Genomic DNA, 27,973 nt, shown 5'->3' on the forward strand with positions numbered 1-27,973 from the left:
GACCTGGGAGTCAGAAGGACCTGGTTTCTAATTCATTCATTCATTCAATAGTATTTATTGAGCACTTACTATGTGCAGAGCACTGTACTTAGAGCTTGGAATGTACAATTCAGCAACAGATAGAGACAATCCCTGCCCACTGACAGGTTTACAGTTTAGCTCCTCCGTATATTTAATCCCCATTTCACAGATGGGGAAACTCAACCACCGAACAATTAAATTACTTGCCCAAGGTCACACAGGAGGCAACTGGCCGAACGGGGATTAGAACCCAGTTCCTCTGACTCGCAGGCCTGCACTCTTCCCGCTAGACCATACTGCTTCGGATCAGAGACAATCTAGCATATATCGTTGAAAGGTTTCAAACAGTTTGGGCAACTATTAAGGAGCATGGTCTAGTGGATAGAGCCTGGGCCTGGGAGTCGGTAGGACCTGGGTTCTAGTCCCGGCTCTACCACTTGTCTGCTGTGTGCCCTTGTGCAGGTCAATTCACTTCTCTGGACCTGAGTTGCCTCATCTGTAAAATGGAGATTAAGATTTAAGATTAAGATTAAAACTAATACGGTTTCTATTTTATCACTATCATCAAATGTAACATCATCAAATATAATCACTCCGTTTTTCAATGCACTGGAGATTTTTTCAGTGCCTTACATTCAATGATAAAATAAAGCTTGTCCACTAGACTATAAACTCATTGTGTGCAGGGAACAAAAATTCTCTTATATTGAACTCTCCCAAGCACTTAATACACTGCTCTGCACACAGTTAGCCCTCCTTAAATATCATTGATTGATTGATTGGATAATAATAATTGAGCACTTACTACTTGCCAAGCACTGTGCTAAGCAAAGGGTTAGATATAAGATAATCCAGATGGACACAGTCGTGCAGAGGTGTAGAGTCTAAACAGGAAGAGAACAGCTAATTTTAATCTCCATTTTACAGAAAAGGAAGCTGGGGTACAGAGAAGCTGTGTAACACTAGCCCAAAGTCAGACATAACAGGCAAGTGGTTAAACCTGGATTAATATTCAGGTCTCTGACTCGCATCCTGTGCTCTTTCCACTAGCCCGTCCTGCCTGTCTCAGACAGCTTCCTCCTCCTTCCTGAAAAGCCACGTGGCCTTGTGGATACAGCCCGGGCCTGGGAGTTAGAAGGATCTGGGTTCTGATTCCGGCTCTGCTGCTTGTCTGCTGTGTGATCTTGGACAAATCACTTCACTTCTCTGTGCCTTAGTTACCTCATTTGTAAAATGGGGATTGAGACTGTGAGCCCTCTGTGGGACAGGGACAATGTCCAACCTGCTTATCTTGTAACTACCCCAGTGTTTAGTACAGTGTTTGGCACATAGTAAGCACTCAACAATGCCACAATTACTGTTATTATTATTATTATTCCTTTTACCTTGTTTTTGGCCATCTCTTATGAACACCGATACACTGCTAGGGGGCTCACCTAAGCTGGATATTTCAATCCTTTCTTATTTGACCATCATGGTTGAGATATTTTTTTCTCTTCTCCCACACTGAGCTTTCTGTTGCATTCAGCATTAATTATTAAATCAGAGTATCAGTGGACACCTAATTGAAATTAAAAATTTAATTAGCATGTAGTCATAATGGAACCCTTTGTCTGGTGGTTTCTAACTCCATTGGCTGCTCAAAGCGGACTTCTTTTTTCTTAGGCAGTATTGACTTTTTGTAAGACAGGCGTAGAGCATCAACTTGGGCTGAGGAGCAAACTTGGTGTAGCAGAGAGAGACCTTTGCCATCCTGATTGATGTTAATTACCTCCACTCTTGCCTTCCCCTTTTTACTAGGCGTCAGGAGCCGAATAAACACAAGGATAATGATTGTGACATCAAAATCAGATAACAAGTTCGGGAATTTACTTGGCATCTGTGCCGTTCCTGCCTGATATTTTAGCTGATACCTTTGGCGGGGTGAGACGTGATTGTGATTAGACTGAATACAGAATTAAGTTGCTAATGGGTGTCTCATTTGCTGAAGGAGCTTTCTTGTTTGAATCTCTCTCTCTCTCTCTCCATCAAAAGGAACATCCTTAGCAAATCATTGCAATATTCAGTTTGATGCTCCCTAGGACTGAGGGAGTCAAGCAGACTACTGCATGGAGGGGAAAAGCAAAAAGGGACGGAAGCACATAGTACAGTGCCCTGCACACAGTCCTCAGTGAATACCATTGATGGATGGTGGAATGACCCAGATTTTGGGACCACCACTGCCCACACAGAGCAGTCCAATCGACAACAGACCTCTCTGTCCTATCTCTCCCGTCTCCTAGCTCTTGTAACTTTTTTTAACAGTATTTCTTAAGCACTTACTATGTGCCAGACTCTGAGGTAGTTACAAGCTAATCCAGTAGGATGCAGTCCCTGTCCCGCATGGAGCTCACAGTCATAACCCCCATTTAACAGATGAGGTAACTGAGGCCCAGAGAAGTGAAGTGACTTGCCCAAGATCACACAGCAGGTAAGTGGCAGAGTGGGGTTAGAACCTAGGTCCTTCTGACTCCCAGGCCCGGGCTTTATCTGCTAGGCCATGCTGAGGAACTTATATTACCTGTCTTCCCTTCAGAGGATATAGTTCAGGGAGATGGCTATATTGTCATTCAGTAGACAGACCCTTGCTCACAGGGCTGATTAGAAAATAGAAAACACATTTTAATACTTGTATGGCAGATGTTTTTTTTTTCTTCTTTGAATCCCATGTGCCTTGACGTGGCATTGCTCCCTATATGCATGTCCCGATAGCTCTTTTGATCTCTTTATGCCTATCTATCAGACTTCCTCTTGCTCTCCTTACCCTAGCATCATTCCAGAAACAACTCCTATGGGGAAAGATGAAAGAATCAGGAAGGAAGCAAACTCACTTTCCTCTCTTTCAGAAGTTGGCAGAGAATTGGGAAACTTGGTTTAAATCAGTGGAGGAAAATGCAGTTGGTGGTAACAGTTTACTTAGTTTCATTGTTTTATCTGGAAAGTGTATTGCATTTTAACCCCAAACATGCTTCCCTCCCAACTCCTTGCTAATATTTGCTAATATTCAGGAGGAACAAGCCAGTGATTTGGATCTTGGTTGTCCTTGGGGTTTGATTTCTTTTCCTCTTTCTCCCATTTTTCTGAACTCATTATCCTAGCACTTAAGATCATCTCTCTCCTCCCTACAATGCCCAATCAGGAAGTTCTTTCAAACCTTAATCAGATTATTTGAATCGCATTTGTCCAATGGAAGAAGGTGTTGAAAGGTGGAGAAATTAACCAAATTGCTGCATTTGCATTTTAGTTGAAAAGAGATTGTAAGTATTTCCACTTTAAAAAGAAATACAATTGATTGATTGAAATACAGGGAAGCCTCATGTCTTAGTCCATGGTATATATCCAGCACTTACTGTGAGCAGAGCACTGTATTAAGTGCTAAGGACAGTACAGTACAACAGAGTTGGTAGATGTGTTCCCTGCCCACAATGAGTTTTGTGTGTGGAGTCTTATGCAACCCAGTCATTTACACAAATACTAATCAGTCCCTCCAGAGATGTTAGAATGTTCATCCATCCCCGTTTGATGGTATTTTTCAAGCATCACTGTCTGAAGACACTAAACCAGACCCTTGAGAGCATACAGTCATGGTATTAGACACATTCCCTCCTCTTGAGGAGTTTATAATCCAGTGGGGGAAGCTGAAAGATATAAATTGTGTGGAGATAATGTTGAGAACAGTGTTTAACAGAAGGGGCTTGCTCTCAGGGAATGTAAATCTTCTTTAGGGCCTTAAGGCCTTCTCCTAAGAGCACAGGCCTAAGAGCTTGAGGGACCTGGGTTCTAATTTTGGCCCCATCACTCTTCCTCTGTGTGACCTTGGACAAGTCATTTAACTTCTCTGTGCCTCAGTTCCCTCATCTGTAAAATGGGCCTTAAAACTGTGCAACCCAGGTGAGACATGAACTGTGTCCATCCTGATCTTGCATATGCTCCAGTGCTTGCTACAGTAGCTGGTATATCATAAGCCCTTAGCAAATATATATATATATATATATATATATATATATATATATATATATTTTTAAAGAAGGTAGAAATACTAAGGGATAGCTCTGGGAGAAAATGCTGCTGGTGGAAAATGTTTTTAAAAATTGTGTTTGTAACCATAGGTAGTTAGTGTCAGTGTGTTTGTAGATGGATGGGCATTTGCATAATTTCATAATGCTAGAGTACTTCCGTTAAAGTGCTATCAGAAATCAGTGCAGTATCTTTCATGACAGAAGCGTGAAAAGCAGCATGGACCTGGAAGTCAGAAGGACTGGGGTACTCACCCCAGCTCTGCCACTTGTTTGTTTTATGATACTGGTTAAGCGCTTACTATGTTTCCAACACTGTTCTAAGCACTGGGGTAGGTAGAAGTCAGTTGGGTCAGACATAGTCCCTGTCCCGCATGGGGCTCACAATCTTGAGTGGGAGGGAGAACAGGTATTGAAATCCCTATTTTACAGTTGCGGAAACTGAGGCCCAGAGACTTGAAGTGACTTCCCCAAGGTCACAAAGGTAGCCATTGGCAGAGTGGGATTAGAATCTAGGTCCTCTGACTCATAGACCCATGCTCTTTCCACACTCCCATGCTGCTGTGTGACCTTGGGTAAGTCACCTAACTTTTCTGGGCCTCAGTTACCTCATTTGTAAAGGGGATTAAGAATGTGAGGCCCTTGTGGCAAAGGGCCTGTGTCCTACTTGATTAGCTTATATCTATCCCACAACATAGTACAGTGCCTGGCACACAATAAGCGCTTAGCAAATACCATTAAAAATCAATTAACAGGAGGGAGGTACAATAACATTTCCTGGGAATGAACTTGTCTTTGTGGAGCCTAGTGTACAAAAATCAGATGTTTTACTTAATGATTAAAATAGCAAGTCCTACTGGCTCTGCGAGAAGTTTCAGAGAGTGTCCACCAAGGTTTGATTGATTAAATTCATGCTGATTCTTTTTGCCGACTCTCTTTGGCAGAGTGTACAACAGTGTGAGAAGCATTATGGCAAGTGGAAAGGGCACAGGCCTGAAAATTAGAGAACCTGGGTTCTAATCTCAGCTCTGCCACTTATCAGATGTGGGACCTTGGGCAAGTCACTTAACTTTTCCATGCCTCTGTTTCCCCATATGTAAAATGGAAATTAAATACCTGTTTCCCTCCCTCTTAGACTGTAAACTCCACCAGTTAATCAAGCAATCATATTTATTGGCCACTTACTATGTGGAGAGCACTTGGGAGAGAACATTATAATGCTATAACAGCTGGTAGACATATTCCCTGCCCACAACTAGCTTACAGTCTAGAATAGGAAACAGATAGTAATATAAAAGAGTAAAATAGGGATATATTCATAATTGCTGTGGGGGTGAGGGAAGGATGAATAAGGGAAGCAAATCAGAGCTTCCCAGAAGGGAATGGGAGAAGAGGAAATTAGGGATTAGACAGGAAAGGCCTCTTAGGGGAAATGTACCTTCATTAAGGCTTTGAAAGTGGGGAGAGTGACTGTCTGTGGGATATGAAGAGGGAGGCAGCCCAGTGTGAAACAGGTATTTTTTCTGATCTGATTGTGTTATATCTAGTACAGTGCTTGGTACAGAGCAACCTGCCTAACAAATGCCATAATGATTATGCTCACTTTGGGCAGGAATTAAGTCTACCAACTCCGTGGCATGATACTCTCCCAAGCACATACTACAGTGCTCAGTAAATACCATTGATTGATTATACAGTATACAAGTCTTCTTACTAATGCAGATTCACGAAGGGCAGCCCTTTGAAAATTTCATCGAATGCATCAAGTATGTGGGTCGTGAACATTTAATTTTAGATAGTGATTGGGGAGTTTGAAAAAGAGGAAGACAAATAAAATGTGGGGGTTTTTTTGTTGTTTTTTTTTTTTAAAAAAAGGGCAGGGAGAAAAGTAGGTCACTATCTGCCTCAGAAACTGTTGTTGACTTTGTTGATGTGGACTGTTCTGTTTTGCCTTATCTAGTTTCTGTTGACACATAAAATAGAGCTCAAAGCAAGACACATTGTTCCTTTGAATTCACAGGGCAGATTAAAGTCTAAACACAATACAGTAACTGGGTGTTTGCAGGTCCTAACTCTTTTCTTTGGAAATGGCAGGGGAGTGGGGCTTGTTTTCAACCAGGAATATTTTACGTTTAAATTTCATCTTTAGTCCCCGAGGCATTTTCGACCCCATGTGGGCTCACAAAAGAATCATTTTATGCACATGGAGATGGGTCTCCAGCTGTGAGGAACAATACAGTGTCTGGAAAGCTCAGCAGGTGAAACCAGGAAGAATGTCCACTGACGCTTCATCCCTCCATCTTTGCAGAAGATCCCTGGCGGGGCTGTTTGAAATTCAAATCAAGTCAGCCTTACACTGAACTACTGATAGAGAAGCCTTTCAACCAGTCAGGGGTATTTATTGAGCGGCTGGCTGTGTGCAGAGCACTGTATTTAGCGGTTGGGAGAGTACAGTAGAACAGAGTTGGTAGATATGTTCCCTTTCCCCATCTCGTCTGTTTGTGCCAGCTTTATGCAATGCTCACTGAAACCACTCTTGCTATGGGTGAACTCTTCCTTTCATCCACCAATTTAGGCAGTGAATGAGCACATTATTTTCAGGTCTTAGGAAAAACACTCTTTGTGGCTGTCTTGGGCATATGTGGGTGTAGTATTTGTTAAGCCCCTACTATGCCAGGCACTGTACTAAGCACTTGGGTACATACAAACTAATCCAGGTTGGACACAGTCCATGTCCCACATGAGGCTCACAGTCTACATGAAAGATGAGGTAACTGAGGTCTAGAGAAGTGAAGCGACTCACCCGAGGTCACACACCCAGCGACTGACAGAGCCATTATTAGAACTCAGTCCTTCTGACTCCCAGGCCCGTGCTCTATCCATTAGGCCATGCCTCTTCTCCAAATATCATTTAAAAAAAAAGAGGTTTTCTATGTGCCAAACAATGTACTAGTCAGCCAGTCAGTCAATTTGAATTTATTGTGCACTTACTGGGTGCAGAGTTCTGTACTAAACACTTAGGAGAATACAGTACAACAATAAACAGACACATTCCCTGCCCTCAGTGAGCTTCAGGATTATCTGTCTGGACACAGTCCCTGTCCTGCATGGGGTTCACAGTTTACAAATGAGGAAGCTGAGGACCAGAGGAGTGAAGCGACTTGCCTAAGATCACACAGCAGGCCGGTAGCAGAGCCAGGATTAGAACCCAGGTCTGGTGACTCTCAGGCCAGTGCTCTTTCCAGTAGGCCAGGTCACTTCTCAATTGTCTGATATTTTTCAGCTGATCTGTTTAAGGTGAGATGAAACTCTGTAGGTCTTTTTTATCCCAGTAGTCTTATTTTAAGCTCCCAGTGTCCCTGTGTAGCTGGGACTTGACACCTCTGTTCACAGAGACCTGGAAGGGGAATGTGACTGCTCTGGGGGACTCTGTTCTTCTCTGCCAAATGGCACGTGTGGCATTATCATGTTGCCTGTGTGTCCAGCAAAACACACGTGACATCACATGAGTGTCAATTTCAGATATTCCCAAGTGCTGCCAGTGGACCCTCCTCCCTGCTGGAGTAGAGTGGGGGTGAAGCATGGGCACCTATTGTTCAGCACTGTACTGAACTCTTGCGAGAGCACAACAGAAGAAAATGGGAAGCAGTGTGGCCCAGTGGTTAGAGCCTGGGCCTGGGAGTCAGAAGGACCTGGGTTTGAAACTGAGCTCTGCCACTTATCTGCTGTATGACCTTGGGTGAGTCACATCACTTCTTTGTACCTCAGTTACCTCATCTGTAAAATGGGGATTAAGACAATGAGCTCCACGTTGGTAATGGACTGTATCCTATCAGATTTCCTTGTATCTAACCCAGGGCTTAGTACAGTACCTGGCACATAGTAAATGCTTAACAAATACCATTTTTAAAAAAGAGGCATAATTCCTCTAGATTTTGCTTTTGTGTATTTGTCTTCCTGTCCCTATTCCTGATTGTAAAATCCTTGTGGACAAGATCTGTAGTCATTTTTTGTATATTTCCCACTGCCTAAGCGCTTAACAAATGCCATAGTCATTATTACTCAGTAAGCACAGGAATGAATGAGTACAGTGTGCATGAAGGATTGTTTGCTGGCAGTGCTTTTACTTATCCTCTTCCATAAATAAAAACAACGGGTAAATTGACTTGCCTTTGGAAAATTCTGGGGTAACCAGGTTTAAATGCATTTGGAGAAAATCAGTTTTTACAAAAGGAGAAATGACCATGTTTGTGTGTCTAAATCAAAGAATCCCATATATACCCTTTGGCTACCATCACATGGCTTCTAAGGCCATCAGTCTTGGTCTCTCCTGACTGGTATGTTTTGTCATTAAAACTGCAGGGCAGCCCTTTGTTTATAGCCCGCAAAATGAGTAATTATAACAGTTACGATAACCGTCTAAAGTGGTAATCGCTTCTTGGGAGGAGGAAGAGGTATGGCTTTTCCAGGATAACTGGTTCACTGAAAAGAGTACTAGCCTGTGAGTCAGGAAATTTGGATTCTAATTCCAGCTGTACTACTTGGGTACACATAATGAAAACAGACTATGTCCTCCCCACCCTTGAGATGCTTGCAATCTAATGGCTCTTGCCATTGTTTGAGGAACAATCAATGGTATGTATTCAGCTCTTCCTGTGTGCAGAGCACTGTACTGATAGCTTGGGAGAGTACAATACAACAGAGTTAATAATAATAATGTTGGTATTTGTTAAGCGCTTACTATGTGCCGAGCACTGTTCTAAGCGCTGGGGTTGACATAGGGGTATCAGGTTGTCCCACGTGGGGCTCACAGTCTTAATCCCCATTTTACAGATGAGGGAACTGAGGCACAGAGAAGTTAAGTGACTTGCCCACAGTCACACAGACGACAAGTGGCAGAGCTGGGATTCGAACTCATGAGCTCTGACTCCAAAGCCCGTGCTCTTTCCACTGAGCCACGCTGCTTAACACGAGCTCTGTCCACAAGGAGCTCACAATCTAGGGAACTGTAAATTCTAGATTGTAAACTCACTATGGGCAGGGAATGCATCTGTGGTTGTGTTATACTCTCCCAAACACTTAGTACAGTGCCCTGCACACAGTAAGCATTCAATAAATATGATTGACTGGATAATAATAGCTGCCTCAGTTCCCTTTGTGGGTGCTCGGAATTTACAGAGAGGCAGATGGTTTTTGCTCTCAGTAATCTGTTCAGGAAAGCTAAAATCCCACCTCCTAAATGTGTTCACATCTTAAAATCCGTGTTTCATTCCATGCAACTAGTATTAACTTTCCCCTTTGGAATAATCTGAACTACTAGCAGTTATTGTCTATTGAGGCTTTCCTCAGAATTCGTGGAATTTCAATATTCTGCTAAATACTGCCTTGTAAATAATAGAAATAGGTTTTTCCCACCGACCTCGTCTTCACGTGCAAGGTAGAGACAAAGAGGGCCCTCCTTTCTTTCGATTTGGATAAATGGGCCATGGATTGAGGTTCAAGTTCGCTCTTGGAAACATCTGTTTCTTAACGAAGAGATCAATTATCCACAATTAATACCATTTGCCGCAACTTATCAAAATGCCGGGTAATTTCTTTTCCCTGATTGACCTCAACCTTCACATACTGGAACACATGTGAGCTGAAGTTTCCAACATGGATCAAAAATGGTCTTTCATGAGAAGACAATAGATGCTCTTTGTTAAAGGCTTTAGAACCAAAACCTCTAGCCTCAAAATTGATCACTGAAAATGGGAAAGTGAGCATGCTTAACAGCTTCTACTGATGAATAGCACACCAGGTGTGTTTATCAACTGCAGCTACACCCTGGTATATATTTTTAATGTCTGAACAGATGGGCTAGATTAATCAGAAGGAAAATTGGTATTTTCCTTTTTCTCAGATATTATCAAATTAATGCTACTTCTGGAGACATAGATCTTCCCAGTGTAATATGTCATTCTGTTGATAGCTACTGAAAATTATATTTGTAAAAAGTCATCCAAAATGATGGGGATTAGATAGAAGTTTCTATTTAGAATCATTTCGTCCCCATCTCAAGGAATATGTCAGGGCAGCTAGTAAGTAGTTCTTACAGTCTCTAGATTGTAAACTCCTTGCGGGTAGGGAATGTTTCTACCAACTCTGTTGCATTGTACTCTCCCAAGAGCTTAATACTGTTCTCTCTGCACTTGGCAAGCCCTTAATAAATACAGTGGATTGATAATATCTATTAAGTGCTTATTACCCACAAAGGACTGTACTGGGAAGGATACACAGGTATGAATTAGACATGAGTAAGAATGAACTCTTAGGATTATATGGAGCAGACATCACCCTTCTGTTCTAATTTAGGAGATTTCTCTGTGACAGCCTTATCCATATGATCGTCTGGGTCCATTAGAATTCAAACGGTGTAACATCATTCTGTTTTTTCTTCCCTTGCAAATGCCAGAGGCCTAAAAGAAAATTTAAGTACTTTTTAAGGTAAAAGTTGAAATAGCAGAACTAAAATAGGAAATAATACAGGCTTGAGGAGAGATTAAAGATATCTGGAGATCGGAATAAATTTTCACCAGCCTCAATAGGTTTTATCTTTTCCACTTGCCTTCTTCCATCCAATCAGTCAATCAGTGGTATTTCCTGAGCATTTACTGTGTGCAAGGCACTATACTAAGCATTGGAGAGAGTACAATGTATCACAGTTGGTAGACTGGGTCCCACAATGAGTTTACAGTCTAGAGGGAGGATGAGTGTAGTCGCTCTGATAACCAAGGCTTTCAGAGATAACAGAAGATTAAAAAAAAAGGAAAAGATTCTTCTTCCCCCGGGTAGACTGTAAATTCCTTATGGGCAAGGATTGTGTCACCTGTGCCACCCAAATGGGGCTCATAATTTAACGGTGAGGGAGGACAGGTATATAATACCAACAACGATAATAGTAATAATAATAACAATTGTGTTATTTGTTTAGCACTTACTATGTGCCAAGCTGTACTACACCTTGGGGTGGATATATTATTAGATTAGACACAGTCTCTGTCCGGTATGGGACTCACAGTCTAAATAGGAGGGTGAACTGGTAAGTAATCCCCATTTTACAGATGAGGAAACTGAGGCACAGACTAGTTAAGTGACTTGTCCAAGGTCACACAGTAGGCAAGTCTGATTCGGATGAAGGGAACAAAACCAGTACACTCTCTCTCCCGTAGCTCATTCTCTTCCCTTGGATGCTTTAGGATTTTACACAAATGGCAGACTAGTCCAAGCTTTGCTATTATACCGTCATGGTTGCTTGGATTTTTTTCAAATTCCCTTCAGCTTCCTCATCTGCAAAATGAGAGCAAAATACCTATTCTCCTTCCTGTTTAGACAGTGAGCCCTATGTGAGACAGGGGCTGAGAAACAGTGTGGCCTAGTGGGTAGAGCATGGGCCTGAGAGTTAGAAGGACCTGGGCTTTAATCCTGGCTCCGCCACTGTTGGGTGACCTTGAGCAAGTCTGTGCCTCAGTGACTTGCCTGTAAAATGGGGATTAAGACTGTAAACCCTGTGTGGGACAGGGACTGTGTCTAACCTGATTACCTTGTATCTACCCCAGCACTTAGAACAACACTTAACATATATTAGGCGCTTAGCAAATGCTATCATTCTACTTCTTACTACTCTTGCTTCCACTCCAAGATAAACCAGAGGCAAAAATTCGAAACAAGGTTTCTGTTGTTTTCTCTGGAAAGGGGAAGGAGCAAAAGAAAAAGGATGAGATTCAATTCATGCTTACAAGAGACTTGAAATTTGAAAGGAGACTGTGCCCAATACATGTTCATTCTGTAGCAGCAGTAAAAGGGTTAACGATTGAACTTTGTTGGAAGGATGAAAATCTTTTCTTAATGGAGTAGGAACATATGGAGCCCAGCAATTAACCAGAGAAGTAAAGATAATATCAGGCAGCGGCATGGTAACTTGCACTGAGAGTTATTCGTGAGCAATTTACAGGTTTTATAGATTTTCCTCATCAGTAACCCGCCCATATTTTTCAAGGTCACTGAAAGGTCAAATGGTGTAAGAGGAAAAACGGTGCTTTTAAAAGATTGGTAGAATGGGCAGTCTCTTCTTACTTGTGGTATAACAAGTTTGTGGAAATCTGTTTGCAACACTGCACCTTTTCTCCATCCTCTAAGGGAGGAAATGGTAAAACATCCAGGGAAACACAGTGTTTCATCACTGCAGCTTCATCGGCAATTAATTCCCTTTCCATCCTTTGTTAAAGGTAGCATTTTAATATTTTTTATACTCTCCAAGGAGATAGTTGAAATTGATATCCTGAATTTAAATTGTGCTTTAAACTTCATAGCTCAATATGGATGAATCACTTTTACTTTCAATTGAAAGGTAGCCCACTCCGTCCCCTCCATTCAAGTTTCATTCTGAGCTCATTTCACCTCACCATAAAAAGAAGCAAAATCCACCTTCGGGGTTGCCAAAATAGGAGAGGGGATGACTTGTCAATCATGTGGCAGTTCATGGAACTGTAAGGTTTTGAGCAGGAGGGAATGCTAAATGAAATCAGTGTCATCAATGTCTTCATAAATGGGGGGGGGGGGAGTCTAAAACAGCTTCCTCCTAAGTACGCCTGAGAGCGAGATGGAAGCCACTTCAGTCAATAACGAGTATTTCGGGAAAGATCCAAAGGAAGTCAAAACATGAATTCATTCTGGCGGGATCCTTGCCCTTTCCCCTAAGGGCAAAGAGACATCGTGTGTTGTAAACACCAAAGTACATTATGTTCAGGTGACTTTTTTCACCATTTACGCAAAGATGGCTGAACCTGCTTCTAACCGCAGAAGCTTAATCACATGCCAAGTCATAATGTTACACTGGTGTGTTTTTTTGTTTTTTCACCCTCACAGGTATCTGAACCAGAACATACTGGAGGACCCGTCATTAATCGTGAATACCTTAAACAGAGATAAATTATCTTCCCTAAAACTAGCTCTGACTGCAGTTGGATTCAGTGATTTGGTGAGTTACGCAAGTTGTATTGAAAAACCTAGTCCTCCACTCAGTTGAATTGAGGTTATCGGAAATGGCCTTTGAGAAACAAGAATAAATCTGGGCTGGTATTTGTTGAGAAATTGGAGCATCAAAGGAGTAGATAGCAAGAAACAATCCAATCCTATGAAATGAGACTCTCAAGAATCTTAGGAGGCTGTACTTCCCTGCAAGAGTATCAGTTGGTTTTCTTTCAAAATATGAATAATAAAGACTAGGAAATCAATTAATCAGTGATATTTGTTGAGCCTCTACTGTGTGCAGAGCACTGTACTTAGCACTGCATCAATCATTGATGGTATTAAAGCACTTACTATGTTCAGACCACTGTACTGAGTGCTTCATCAAGAGAAGCGGTGTGGCTTAGTGGAAAGAACATGGGCTTGGGAGTCAGAGGTTGTGGGTTCTAATCCCGACTCCAGCACTGTATGACTTTGGGCAAGTCACTTAACTTCTATGTGCCCCAGTTTCCTCATCTGTAAAATGGTTAAGAATGTGTGCCCCACGTGGGACAACCTGATTTCCTGGTATCTCCCCAGTGCTTAGAACAGTGCTTGGCACATAGTAAGTGCTTAACAAATGCCATCATCATCATTATCATCATTATTATCGGTAGTATGTATTAAGCGCTTACTATGGGCAGATCACTGTACTAAGCATTTGTGAGACTACAATATACTTGGGAGAGTATAATCGAGCAAATAGGCAAGATCTCTTCCCTCTAGGACTTTACAATCAATCTGGAGAGACAAATGTTGAAAGAATTTTGAGACAGAGGGAAAAGGGATAGTTGCATGAGTAAGTGCTTAAATAATTGGGAGTGTAAGCTATGTATGCAAGTGCTGTAGGAGATTGTCAGCACACTATTGGTGGTAGAGAAGTGCTGAAGACACAGTTTGGAACTATAACCTTGGGAGATTAGAGATTAATTGGGGAGGTGTACTGCAGAGCATGTGATTTCAGAAGGGCTTTGACAATAGTGGCAGCTGTGGTTTGTTGGTTTGGAAGAGGGAGGGAGAGGAGTGTGAGAAAGAGGTCAGGGTTGGGAGAGAAGAAAATGAGTTACAGTGAGTAGGTTAGTTTGTGAGAAAGGAAGAGCGTGAGCCGGGGTGAGGTGGGACAGAGTCAGTTCAGTGCCCAAAGTCAAGGGTCAGGATTTTTTTTAAATTAGCTTGATGTGGGATAGAATGGGCAATCAGTAGAGGTTTTTGAGAAGACCTATGCTGATCCAAGTACCAGAGTGAAGTATGGACCAGGGAGAGGAAAGAAAGGAGGTGGCAGAGATGTAAAGATGCCAGTTCTTTAACTGCATTTTGAGGCGTGCCTAGACCATTATGGTAGCCCTTAGGTTGGAGAGGAAGGGAAGGATCTTAGAAATGTTCGTGGAGGAAAACAGACAGGATTGGCACAGATTGACTCCCAGGCCCTTGCTCTTCCCACTAGGCCATGCTGCTTCCAGGCACGATAAACTGGGATCATTATTACTGTCTTTACTATCACAGTTGTCAAAAATGACTCCCTTATCCAACTACTGCTTTCTCACTAGCATTTGTTAAAGGTGGATCTTAAAAGTGCATTTTTTTAAATGGTATTTCTTAAGTTCTCACTATAGACCAGGCACTTTACTAAGCACTGGGGTAGACATATTTTAGTCAGGTTGGACACAGTCCCTGTCCCACATGGGGCTCAAAGTCTTAATCCCCATTTTACAGATGAGGGAACTGAGTCACAGCAAAGTGAAGCGACTGGCACACGGGTACACAGCTAGCCAGTGGTGGAGCAGGGATTAGAACCCAGGTCCTTCTGACTATTCCCAGGCCTATTCCCTATCCACTGGGCCATGCTGCTTCAAAATACTACGTACCCTACAGTTATCAACTGCCACTTTTAGAGTCGCCTAGGGGAGAGCTCCAGGGTGACCACGGTCACCGTTGTGCGATTATCTCGTCTCTTGTTTCCGTTCGGGAGGCCTCCTCCTCTCATCCGAAGCCGCTCATCCTCTCTAATCATTTCTACACCGTGCAGGACGTGGAGAACCTGTTTGTGATTCTCTCAGCGATTCTGCACATTGGAGACATTCGGTTTACCGCCCTGACGGACGCTGACACAGCATATGTGTCTGACCTCCAGCTGCTGGAACAAGGTCAGTGGCTTAGGACCCTCTGACATTGATTCCTCTCCATTGCGCTGTGGTTCTTGCCGGCTGACCAGTAGATGGAGACATGTTCCAGAATTGGGACTCCAAACCACTCCGTGAGGCTTTAGAGAGTTCCCTCCAAATATCCCACAGCTTTTCCCAACGGATTGGGGCCCGGGTTGATGGTGCCAATTTATCAAAAGAAATACCTGACTTCAGCTTGCTTGCCAGCTTGTTTTATGTATATATTTGGTGGCATTTCAATAGCGAAGCAGTTTGTGCTGAATAAAACGTCTTACCTTAAAAAAACACAAAAAAACCTTGCCAAAATCCTTCCTTTGCTTTGAAAGGACCCATTTGGTCACTTGAAAAATCTCTTCAAGTGACTGATGATGAATGCCAAAAAGCAATGTGCCTTCAAATACTAAAGAGATATAGGTTCCTTCAGGGAGTACTCTGATTTAATCGGTAGGATACCAGAGGCAAGAACTCTACAGATCTCTGTGAACTCAATGAGATCCAGATTATCATCATCCGACGTGTGCCTCGTCATTAATTTTGATCATGTGGATGACGGTTGGGTCGTCTGTAATAGACCTTCAAATTCCACCTCTTGGTCAAAATGCAATGTCTATTTATGTTAACGCAGAATCTGAGCTCTACTAAATCATCTACCCAAATGACTGTTCCCGTTTTAGTAGCCGAATTGCTGCAGGTATCACCGGATGAATTGATGTCGGCCCTAACCACTGATATCCAGTATTTCAAAGGTACCGTTTATTTTCTCACTCAATCCTGTGGGCTTTAGGGGCCTGTAGACTTCTGTTACCGTAGTGCTTTTGTTAGCATACCTATTTTTGTTAGATTACCTATTCGTGTAGCACATTGTCAAAAGACTGCTGGGATCTATTTAATGAAATCTCCAATTATAAATAAAATTTCAGGACTGGCATTGTGGAATTGATTGTATCACGGGTGGTTAGCATGGTACATGCATAATAATGATAGTGTTTGTTATGTGGTTACTATGTGTCAGGCACTATTCTGAGTGCTTAGGGTAGATACAAACAAATCAGGTTGGATACAGTCCCTGTCCCACATGGTGCTTGCAGAGTAAGTAGAAGAAGGAACAAGTATTAAGTCCTCATTTTTCAGAGGAGGAAACTGAGGTACAGAGATGTTCAATGTCTTGCCCCAGGTTACACAGCAGGCAAGTGGCAGATCAGATTAGAATCCAGGCCCTCTGATTCCCAGGCCCATGCTGTTTCCCTGTAGTTCTGACAGGCACCTTTGATCTACGCATTCAGAAGGCAGTTGTTCACAACTAGGCCTTTTACTCACATGATGAGGCTCGGACTATTGCCCATTTTTGGATAAATGTATTCAAAGAGTGTCTGAAAGAACGTTTTTCATTATCTGCAAGAAGGGAATTGAAATCCGTTTGTCAGTTGATTATAGAGAGATCATATTGATGATTCCAAAACTGGGTTCTGCCACCTTGACGGTCATGATTCTCAGTGTGGATTACATATGCCCAAATTGCCACAGAACTCATCCTCATTATCAATCACTATGTGGTATTTATTGAGTGTTTGCCATAGGCAGAGCACTGAACTAAGCACTTGAAAGAATACAATAAAGAGGCATGGTCCCTGCCCTCTAGGAGCTTACAATTTAGGGGATCATCTTTAAGAAAATACATTCAGAATGTTTGGGGTCAATCTAGCAATTGTGTTTATTGAGCGCTTTCTGTGTGTAGAGCACGGTGCTAAGCGCTTGAGAGAGTACAGTAACAGACTCGGAAGACACGTTCCCCGCTCACAGGGAGGGTGGCATATGGGAGGTGGTATGGTTTCCTGTGATTTCAAAATAAAACGATCATATGAATGCCTGCTCTTCATTTCCAGGAGATACAATCATGAGGCGTTACACCATAGAGATGGCTGAATTTTACCGAGATCTTTTGACCAAGACACTGTACAGTCGCTTGTTTAGCTTTCTGGTGAACACCATGAACTATTACCTCCACAGTTCAGACGAGCAGAGCAGGTAGGAACTCTAGAGCAACTTGATTCTCTTGGCATTTCAATTAATAATGCATTACAAACTCCTCTTAAGAAAAATGCTTCCGACTGCAGCGTTGCCATCCCCGAAGCATTTCATCGTCACGCGTTGGTTTTATTTAAGGGGGTCTTATTGATCAGGCACCGAAGGTTTCCACCCCTTGCTGGCGGAAATGGCAGCATACCTATGGGGCGGATATGCAAATGCATTTTCTCTGGGCTGAGAGACATAGGGCCATTTGCATACCAATCAGTATCAAAATTTCATGAGTCTGGATAGACTTGTTTAAATCAAGAACTACTAGAGTACTCAAGTTTCAGGCGAGGGCTATGATTCTCTTTCAGCCCCGGCTGGCATTAGATTGGTAATAGGTCATCTTTTGTTTTCTTCCCATAATTCATGGCTGTTTGACAGAGGGTCTCTATAGTATTCACAGTGGTCCGTGGGCTTAATCATCTTTAAGTAGTAGCTTTGCAGGGTCATTTGATGATGTAAAAATTATAGGTCTCGATGGCATTTAGTCAATGCAGAACTTAATTAATATTCTTCTCACTAATTATGACCTTTGCAGAGGCCATTGAAAATGAAATTTATTCAGAAGCCTCGGTCCAAATACATGTTTAAACTTTGGTCGTCTTTGAATGGAGCCTTTGGAGAATTTCTGTTTTCCATATTTGGTCATCTCTGAACTCTTGGAAATTGCTGTCTTGTGTTTCTTGAAAAACAAAAATGCCAACTAGTAGATTTCTGTGGAATGGTTCTAAAATATAGAATTCTCAGCAGAAGTCATATACAAAGAAATGTTAATTAAATATGCAAGTGTCCATCTGATATGAACTGTCAATATGGATACATAACTTAGAGTGTCAGCAGCATATTTAATATTGAGATTTTGAGGAGATGAAGTTTTAAGTAGAGCTACTTCAGTTTGGGACAATATTGCTTTACTGGCTCAATTATTGTATCAGGATTGTTACAGATTTTACATTTGAATGGAAAATTACTTGTTTTAGAACAGTAGTTACTTGTGCCTTGCATTCGTAGTGACACTTTTATGTACATTTCGGCAGCCTTGATAAAGTAAGGAGAGAAGGAACGTCTTCAAAATTGGCATTTTGGGGTTGAAATCTAGGAAATACCCAAGAGTATAGACTATATTAAAATATATTTTTATATTTCACAGTTCCAGCAAGTGCTATTAAATAACAGTCAAAACACTCTCAAACTGTCCTGCACTCCATTTAAAGTGTTTTAGCTGTGATGATATGGAAGATGTTGCACAGACACTGATTGTTTTTTACTGAATACTAAATAGATGGATGAAGAACCTATTTGGATGAAATAAATGTTGGCCTAGCCCTCTACTCCAAGTTATGCTGATTCTTTGAGTTGCACTCTTAAGAATTCATTGTAGAAGTAGAATTCTCTTAGTTTGACCTTTTTCATGAGCACTAATTCTTGCTAAACCATTCTTTCAGCGCTATCTATTGAGCACCAAATTATGCTGAGCGCTTTGGAAGGTAATCAACAATATATATGATAAGGTAGAAACTCCAATCTCATATGCCAAGATAATAAAAGAGAAGGCCATTAATAGCTATTAATAATAACCATTAATAATAACCATGGTTATTGTAAGGGCCTACTGTGGTCCAAACACTTATTATCTTTGTTAAGCATTTACAATGTCCCAAGCCCTTCGTTAAGTGCTGGGATAAATCAAATACAATCAGATCAGAAAATGACCCATTCCCACATTTAATCATATTTACTGAGCGTTTACTGTGTGCAAAGCATGGGTTTAGGGACCTCCTTTTTGGAATACCTTCACTGAATCCCACCCTGTTAACCCAGACAGGGAACGTGTCTACCAGTTCTGTTGCACTGTGCTCTTCCATGCACTTACTACAGTGCTCTCTCTATGCACAGTAAGTGCTCAGTAAATACCATTGATGAATCGACTGTAACCTTCTTCCAAACTGTCACAACGCTCTCAAAGAATCTGTCTTCATTGAGTAAGGTGGGCAGCAGAAGTATTCCTTTCACTGCCTAACCACTCGACGCCTCCTATTCTCATCAAAGGACAGGATAGTCAGAGGAACTGGCTTTCACATCAGATTCTCGATCATGTCCCAGGAGATGAGCTGAGCAGTTTTTACTTTATCCTGGGGGAGGCCCCAAGTCTCCAAATCCCTGTCTTTGTCCCAATCTTTGCTTCCAAATGGCTAACCTCCTCTCCCTCTGGAATCCTTTGATCAAATGAGAGTGGAGACTTCCTGGAAGGGGGAATGTGTCACCTTGTGCTTCTGTACTTCCCAAGCACCTAGTACAGTGCACCAAGAAGCGGTATGGCCTAGTGGAAAGAGCTTGGGCCAGGGATCTAGGTTCTAATACTTCTTCACCACCACTTACCTGCTGTATGACCTTGGACACGTCATTCGTCTTTTCTGCCTCAGTTAACTCATCTGTAAAATGAGGAGAAAATACTTTCTCCCTCCCCCTTCAACTGTGATCCCCATTTGGGAGAGGGATTGGGCCCAATTTCTTCCTATCAACCCCAGTGCTCAGTGTGGTGCTTAACACATAATAAGTGCTAAACAAATGCAATTATTCTTAAGTGGCCACTTAATAAATGCTACTACTAGTAAAACTACTGCTATGACTCCTTCTAATGTCTGTCTCCCCGTCCAGACTGTAAACTTGTTATGGGCAGGAAACATGACTGCTAATTTTGTTGTACTGTACTCTCCCAAGCACTTAGTATAGTGTTCTGTACATAGTAAGTGCTCAATAAATGCAGCTGACTGATTGATTAAAGGAAGCCCGTATCTTTGGTTTCTTACTGTTGGAGTGAAAACATCATCTCTAATTAACTAGCAGTAGTAATGTCAGCTGGCCCAAATCCAAGTTGACAGGTATGGTAATTGAAATAGGCAAGACTTCTCTCATTTCTAAAGAGCAGTTCTCCATTTGCATAATTTATTGATCCCAGACTGCACCCAACTCTGCCTAATTTAGAGACTTTACTTTTTATTTTATTGGTTAATAATGGCTATTTACTCTCATTTACAAACAGCAGCAAGATGGTAGCAGTAATACAAAGATCCGCAGTGCATGAAAGACGATAATACCACTACTTAGCATTTATATGGTGCTTCCTTTTTCTCAAAATTCCTTTACAATCCTAAATTACTGCCCAGATAACCTATAGTGTGGTTTCAACTGTAAGTCTTTTGGTCAGAAATGGATAGTGCCGATGGTAGCATTGTAATTAGACCTTTGGAATTCCATTGGGAAATTAAAAGGGGGGTAGGATTGCTAAATAGGGTTCAATCTCGATTATTTTGGATGACCCAAGATAAAGCAGCCCCATGTTTTAAGAGCTTATTGTCACTGAAGCAGTGAGTGGTAGTTTAAATACTGAAGACTAACTTGGCTACCTTAAAACTGACAGAAATTTGCTTTGTGAGTAGAAAGCTTCCAGATTTAACGTTTCATTTTGCAGTGATGTGTCTGCCAACTCTGCGGCATTGTATTCTCCCTAGTGTTTACTACAATGTTCTGCATGCAGTAAGTGCATAATAAGTACTGTTGATTGATTGATTGTTTGAAAGGATTGGGCCTTATCTTGGGCTGCTCTGTATTTAGAAAGATTTAAAGAGTTGACATAAAAATAGTACAATTGCAGAATTTAAGAGTTTACTACTTGCCAAGCACTATACTAAGCGAGGCATAGATAAAGATAAGCAGGTTACGTGGGGTTCACAGTCCAAATAGGAGGGAGAGGAGGTATTGAATCCTCATTTTATGGATTAGGAAATTGAGGCTTAGAGAATTTAAGTGATTTGCCCAAGGTCACACACTGTATTGAGCATTGGGGTAGATTCAAAAAAATCAGATCGAGAAGCAGAGTGGCCTAGTGAGTAGATCATGGGCCTGGGAGTCTAAAGGACCTGGGTTCTAATCCCGGCTCTGCCACTTGTCTTCTGTAAGGCCTTGGGTATGTCACTTCACTTCTCTGAGCCTCAGTTACCTCATCCATAAAATGGGGATTAAGACCGTGAGCCTACTGTGGGACTGTGTCCAATCCAATTATTTTATATCTACCCCAGCACCTAGTACAGTGCCTGGACATAGTAAGCACTTAACCAATACCATTAAAAACAAACAATAACAACAAAAAACCAGTTCCCAGCCTACATGGGGCTGGCTGTTTAAAGGGTAGGGAGAATAAGAATTTAATTCCCCTTTTACAGAGGAGGAAACCAAGACATCCAGAAGTTAATGGACTTATTCAAGTGCACACAGCTGGGAAATGGTGGAGCCGAGGTGAAAACCCAGGTCTTTCAACTCCAAGTTACTGTGCTCTTTCCACTAGGTCACCCTGCTTCTCCAATATTTATTCTGAAGTGCAAATATTGTAGTAAGGGGTGTGACCGTCACACATTGGTCCTGTTAACCACACTCACGCACACCATCAGTAGTGCCATTTGGAAAAGGAAGGGCATATAAATCCGTACACATATTGACAAATTCAAACCCAGGGTGTGGAATAACATTAAGGTTATACTTCTGCTTTCCATTCATGCCCAAATACGTAGGTAGAATTTCACCAGCAGGAGCAGAGACGCAGAGTCACCAAGTGGATAGGGCATGAGCCTGGGAGTCAAAAGGACCTGGGTTCTAGTCCAGGTGCCACCATTTTATCTGCTTTGTGACCTTGGGCAAGTCACTTCACTTCTCTGGACCTCAGTTTCCTCATCAGTAAAATGGGAATAAAGACTAGCCCCACATGGGATAGGGACTGTGTCTGACCTGATTAACTTGTATCTTCCCCAGTGCTTAATACACTGCCTGGGACATAGTAAGCATTTAACACATACCACAGTTAGTAGTAGTAGTAGCACTGTCTTGGAATCAGGAGGACATTTGTGTGTGTGTGTGTGCGCGCGCGCGCCTTGTCGGAGGATTTAACTATCAAGGGTAGAGCAGATAGTAAAGTCACCAGGTCCAGCAAACCCAGTGGGGAACAATGACATCACGATCAATAGGCTGAAGCAACGCTAATGAGAATGTAATGAGAAAGTTATTATTTATCTTCAACAAAATTGGACTTCTTTATTCAGTGAATTTCATGATTTTTTTTTTTAATTAGAGAGTCCGCAGATCTTCTAGTAAGCAAAATAACTGCAACCGTGAGGACTTTTGCAGATGGTAAATTATTCATTTATATAAATGTCTGTTGCCCACTCTAGACTGTAAGCTCATTGTGGGCAGGGAACTTGTCTACCAACTATGTTCTATTGTACTCTCCCAAGTGCTCAGTACAGTGCTCTGCACATAAGTGGTCAAAAATTATTTCATGAGTGGTGCAAGAGGCACTTTATTACTCACAAGTTGGTAGCTTCCATTGATGTTTGTTTTGAAGCAGAGCCCAGGAGATTGATCTTGTGTGACTAGGTGTCAAGGAATTGAAGCAGTTGGTCAGACTGCAGTCAATGCGATCCTTGGAAATTTGCCTTTTTTTTATTACCTTGGCTTTACTTTTGCTCAACACTCAGTCTACGCAAAGTTTGTTGTAGGGAGATTACTCTTGTAGTGTTTTTTTTTTAATCAGTCAGTATCTTTGTTAGCACCTTCTCCCTGCTGAATATATAGGACTTATGGATTATTAAAAAATAGATGGTTATTGTGAGCATTGTCGAGAGTTCGTTCACTGCCTTCTGATCCCATTTGCGATTTTACTTCAGGGAAGCCTGGATGAGAGCGTGGATTATAGAACACTAAATATCCCCCAAAAGGTTCAGAAAGAGGTTGCCTTTTCATACAGATAGATGGGATGATCATTTTCTTAGTTGATTATGGCTTTTGTTAAGCACTTACTATGTGCCAAGCACTGTACCACAGTCCAGGGTGATCAGATCAGATCTGATCCAGTCTCTGCCCCACTTAGGGCTTGTAGTCAAGAAAAATAAGCCAGGTGCACTGTGGGTAGTGGATCAATACGGCAGTTGGGAAGGTGCTAGGGGCCTAATAATAGTAATTTCAGTATTTAATAATAATGTGTGGCTTTTGTAAAGTGTTCTTAACTGTACACCATACTAAGCGCTGGGGTGGATATAAGCAAATAGTCTCTGTCCCATGGGGGGCTCACAGTCTCAATCCCCATTTTACAGATGAGGTAACTGAGGCACAGAGCAGTGAAGTGACTTGCCTGAGACCACCTGAGGATTGACTGAAGCACTGTGGTAGATAAGATAAGTAGATCAGACAGTTTGTGTTTCCCATGGGATTCACAATCTAGGAGGAAGGGAAAGAAGTTAGTTACAGATGAGAAACCTAACACACAGAGGGATTAAGTGACTTGCCCAAGGTCATCTGGGAAGCCAGTGTCAAAAAACAAAATTAGATCCTCCAGTCTTCTGACTCCCAGTTCTGTGCTTTTTCCACTAATCCAAGCTGCCAGTAATTTTTTTTTTGGATACAAGTAGACTCTTTATCTTAGTCATTTGCATCAAACCAATCTTGGAGATTTTGCTTGATCATGTCCCCTGGCTTGACATCTGCCAGGTAGGCAGTATTACAGAGAAATGCCTGTTCATTGTTTATGTCAAGGATTTCGGCTGGCCGAGTTTCCTGTTGTAACAAACCTCCTGCAATCCTCTTGGAGAGTTCCTTTGTTTTTTCAGAGGCTGACATTTTGCTGGATTTGTTTGGGGATTAGGAGACCACTTTTTGATGCATATATATCTACAGAGAGAGAGAGAGAGAATAGTGATGATAATTGTGTTGCTAAGCACTGTACTAAGCACTGGGGTAGATGCAGTATAAGCAGCCTGGAGGCATTCTTGTCTCCCCATGGAAAGTCTAAAGGGAAGGGAGAATAGCTATCTTATCTCCATTGTACAGATGAGGAAATTTGGGAATCCAACTTGCACTTGTCTCTACCAAGTTTGTTCTGTTGTACTCTCCCAAGGTTAAGTGTGCTGTATGCACAGTTAGAACTTAATAAATACAATTGATTGATGAATTGATTGAGGAAATGAGGCACTGAGAAATTGTGACTTGTCTACGATCTCACACAGAGGGTAAGTAGCAGAGCTGGGATTAGAAACTAGGCCTCCATCATTCAGTGTTGTCTATTGAGTGCTTACTGTGTACAGATCACTGTCCTAAACGATTGGGAGAGTGCTGCATATTAGAGTTGGTAACCATGTTCCCTGCTCAAAAAAGAGCTTACAGAGCTAGAGGGGGAAACGGACATTAAAATAAATGATTGATATGTATGTAAGTGTTGTGGACCTGAAGGTGAGGTGAATATCAAGTTCTTTAAAGGGTACAGAAACAAGTGCACAAGTGACTTCTGGACTACACTCTTTCCACCAGGCATTGCTATTTCTCAAGAGAGAGAATAAAGTGTGAAAGAATGAGAATCATATTTATTGAGCACTTACTATGTGCACAGCATTGTTCTAAGCGAATGGGAGAGTACAATACAACAAACTTGGTATTCACGTTCCCTGCCCCTACGAACTTATAGTGCAGAGGGAGAGACTGATATTAAAATAAATGGTAGAAATGTACAAAAGTGCTTTGGGCCTGAAGGTGATGAATATCGCATTCTTTAAAGGTTCAACCCTTAGATCCAAGCTACACCCACCTCACCTCTAAAACTACTTTAAGTCCCACCTTGTCCCGTCTTGCTTCCCACAACTGACCAGAATGACCTTTGGCCAGACAGAATCTGTCTTTGCTGGGGAATTTCCTCCTGGACATATGGTGTGGACACTTAGGACACTGGTAGAAAAATCCTCCTTGTATTCTCAATAATCCCCAGCCAACCAGAAACTCTCATCAAATCTCAGATAATCTCTGGAGGATCATAAAAGGAGAATTCTGACAGAGTCAGACTATCTCATTAATAAAGTTAATTTTCGCCTATAGGTTGGAAATCTAAATGACTAAAACTCTGAAATTCCTTGCCAGAAATTGGATGTTAAGTAAAATCCCTGCATGATGGGAGTCTATCAATAAAAGTCCTGACAGGAATGCTGACAGTTACACCGTTTGGGCACTCACAGGCTAAAGGCTTCTCGGACCAGCCTGCCAAAACTGCAGCTGCAGTCACACGGCACATAGATCATTCAATCATAAATGATGAACTAGATGGAGGAAAATGAATAAATTATATCTCCTTCAGTCGAAGTAAAGCTAATCTTGAAATTCTTTACATTTAGAGTTAATTTTTTCTCCTGACCCAGCTTTTTCCCTACCCACCATCCTCAAAGTGGGATCTTTCTCGTAATTGCTGGTGTGACTTGCATTTAAATGTTTATATTCTGCATCCTTATATAGTTTCGTCTGCTATCGACTAGTTCGGTTAAAAACACACAAAGACATAAAACAGTTTTAAATAAATGCGACTTCTCTTCAAAGGGATTGGTGGTGGTCTAGTCTCGGGGAGACCCCCTTAGGGTTGGGGGTTATCCAGGCATGGACCTGGTAAGATTGCCATTGTCTAGCAGAGGATTTGGATGAGGAACCTAGGCGATCATGTTAGTAACAGTGATGGGATTTCAAGTGGCAGTTGCAGCTTGGCATCAAAGATCGGCATGTAAATAGGCATGGTAGAAGAACCGTGCTTTACTCTTTTTGGAAACACCTGTACACAAAGAAGCGAATCTTCGACTAAGAAGATTGATGTGAACATGTAGATGTACTGAGAGAGAGAGAGAGAGGTGCAGAGAGAAAAAATCCGAGGGATAACACAGCATAGGGTTCATTGAGTTCTTGAAACACAGAAATGCGGCATGTCACATATATGTCTCTAGGTTGTAAGCTCCCTGTGAGCAGGGCGTTCATCTACCAACCCTGTTGTATTGTACTCTACGATATAGAGAAAATAGAAACACCTAAGTCATGTATTATAAAAAATCATTCAACTGTAGAATCAAGTCATTTCCCTCCTCCCAGGCTGGTTGTAGTCAAAGAACTTAATGTTTGCTTCATCCCATTTCCTTTCTTGGGCATGGGTTTAGTGGAAAGGGTAAGGAAGGTAGTGTTTGTGTAGAATGCTTTCAATCAGCCTAGCAGGGCAGGAGAGTAAGCTGACTTCTCTATCATATTTCTTTCCAGCTCCTCTATTTCTTCATATTGTTTCTCTCTTTTTTTTGATACTTATTATGCATTTACTATGTGCCAGGCACTATACTAAGCACTGGGGTAGATACAAGTTAATCAAGTTGGATACAAGAGAATCAGATTGGACCCAGTCCCTGGCCCACATGGGGCTCACGGTCTAAGACAGAGGGAGGAGGATTTAATCCCCAGTTTTCAGGTGAGGTAGTTGAGGCACAAAAATGTTAAGTGACTTGCCCAAGGGCACACAGCAGACAAGTGGCAGAGCTGGGATTAGAACCTGCGTCCTTCCGATTCCCAGACCCGTGCTCTTTCCACTAGGTGAGTAGGAATTATAGAGAAAAGGAAAATATATCTTAAGTGATTTTCAACGTGATGTGAGAGAGAGTGGGAGAGGACTAGAAAGTAATGCCTATCAATTCCATTTTATTGTTTCAGTGAACAAACACTGGAGATCGGAATTTTGGACATCTTTGGCTTTGAAGAATTTCAGAAGAATACATTTGAACAAGTGAGTAACTTGTTTGGACTACCGATGAATTCCAAGTAACTTTTCACCATTTATACTCAAGTAATCAAGTCCCTGTAATCATTTGAGACAAAGACGTTTGAAAGATGATTTTGCACTTTCTGCCAAGGCGATTTAGGATTGGAATCCTTATTTTGCTGAGTGATTCATTGTTTTGAACCAATCAAGTGAGCACTGGTTTAGAAATTTTGAATAGCTCTATCTGCTCTGAAAGATCTTAAGAAAGGGTTTGTGCTTATGAAATTGATACTGCATGCAGCAAGGTCTATGAGGGGGTAGTCACATTAGGCACAAAGATCAAAAGCATTCAGAATTCTTGCGTATAAAAAGAGAATAAAATACTACATTATGCAACTGCTACTTTAATGGTATTCACCTCCAACTGACATTGCAATGTGAGATTCTTGGCTTTGTGGAGAAATCAGTTAATACCGCATTAATCACAAATTATGTTGTATTGTACTCTTTCAAGTCCATAGGACAGTGCTCTGCACTTATTAAGTGCACAGTAAATGCCATTAATTGATGATTGAAATCCTGATTATTCTTAAATCTAGCTGTAGGTCTAAACCAATGATTGTTTGATATTCACATCAAGGCCACATTACAGCTCTAGACTGTAAGGGCATAGAATGCATCCGCTGATGCTTTTATTATACTCTCTGAAGCACTTAGTACAGTGCTCTGCACAGAGTGCTCAATAAATACCATTAATTGATTTGTCTGAAGAACATTCTCCCCTTCTCAGTGGTAAGTTCCTTGAGGGCAGGGATGGTGTCTTCCTATGCTGTTGTACTCTCCCAAGCATTCAGCAAACAGTGCTCAATAAATGCCCTTGATGGATTGAGCATTGTCTATTTAACAATAGTCCCTCTCTCCAGTCCTGGGAGATTTTAGGGTAGCCGAGATGAGCCAGGCAATTTTCTAACAGAAGTTACCAGATGTCAGCAAAACTCCAATTTACTGATCTCTGAGAAGTG

General features: G+C 41.7%; 1 protein-coding gene across 3 annotated transcripts in view; it reads left to right on the forward strand.

Annotated features, from left to right (window-relative positions):
- MYO16 (myosin XVI) overlaps positions 1-27,973 on the forward strand; it is a 247,065-nt gene that overhangs the window by 119,716 nt on the left and 99,376 nt on the right. For all 3 annotated transcript variants that reach the window (XM_029047892.1, XM_029047891.1, XM_007668660.3), the window contains 5 exons: positions 12,984-13,095; positions 15,151-15,268; positions 15,961-16,032; positions 17,170-17,311; positions 26,903-26,975. In XM_029047892.1, the coding sequence (XP_028903725.1) occupies positions 12,984-13,095; positions 15,151-15,268; positions 15,961-16,032; positions 17,170-17,311; positions 26,903-26,975 (517 nt within the window). The remainder of the gene's footprint in view (positions 1-12,983; positions 13,096-15,150; positions 15,269-15,960; positions 16,033-17,169; positions 17,312-26,902; positions 26,976-27,973) is intronic.

This window comes from Ornithorhynchus anatinus, chromosome 20, assembly GCF_004115215.2.
Source record: "Ornithorhynchus anatinus isolate Pmale09 chromosome 20, mOrnAna1.pri.v4, whole genome shotgun sequence".
Classification (NCBI taxonomy): Eukaryota; Metazoa; Chordata; class Mammalia; order Monotremata; family Ornithorhynchidae; genus Ornithorhynchus; species Ornithorhynchus anatinus.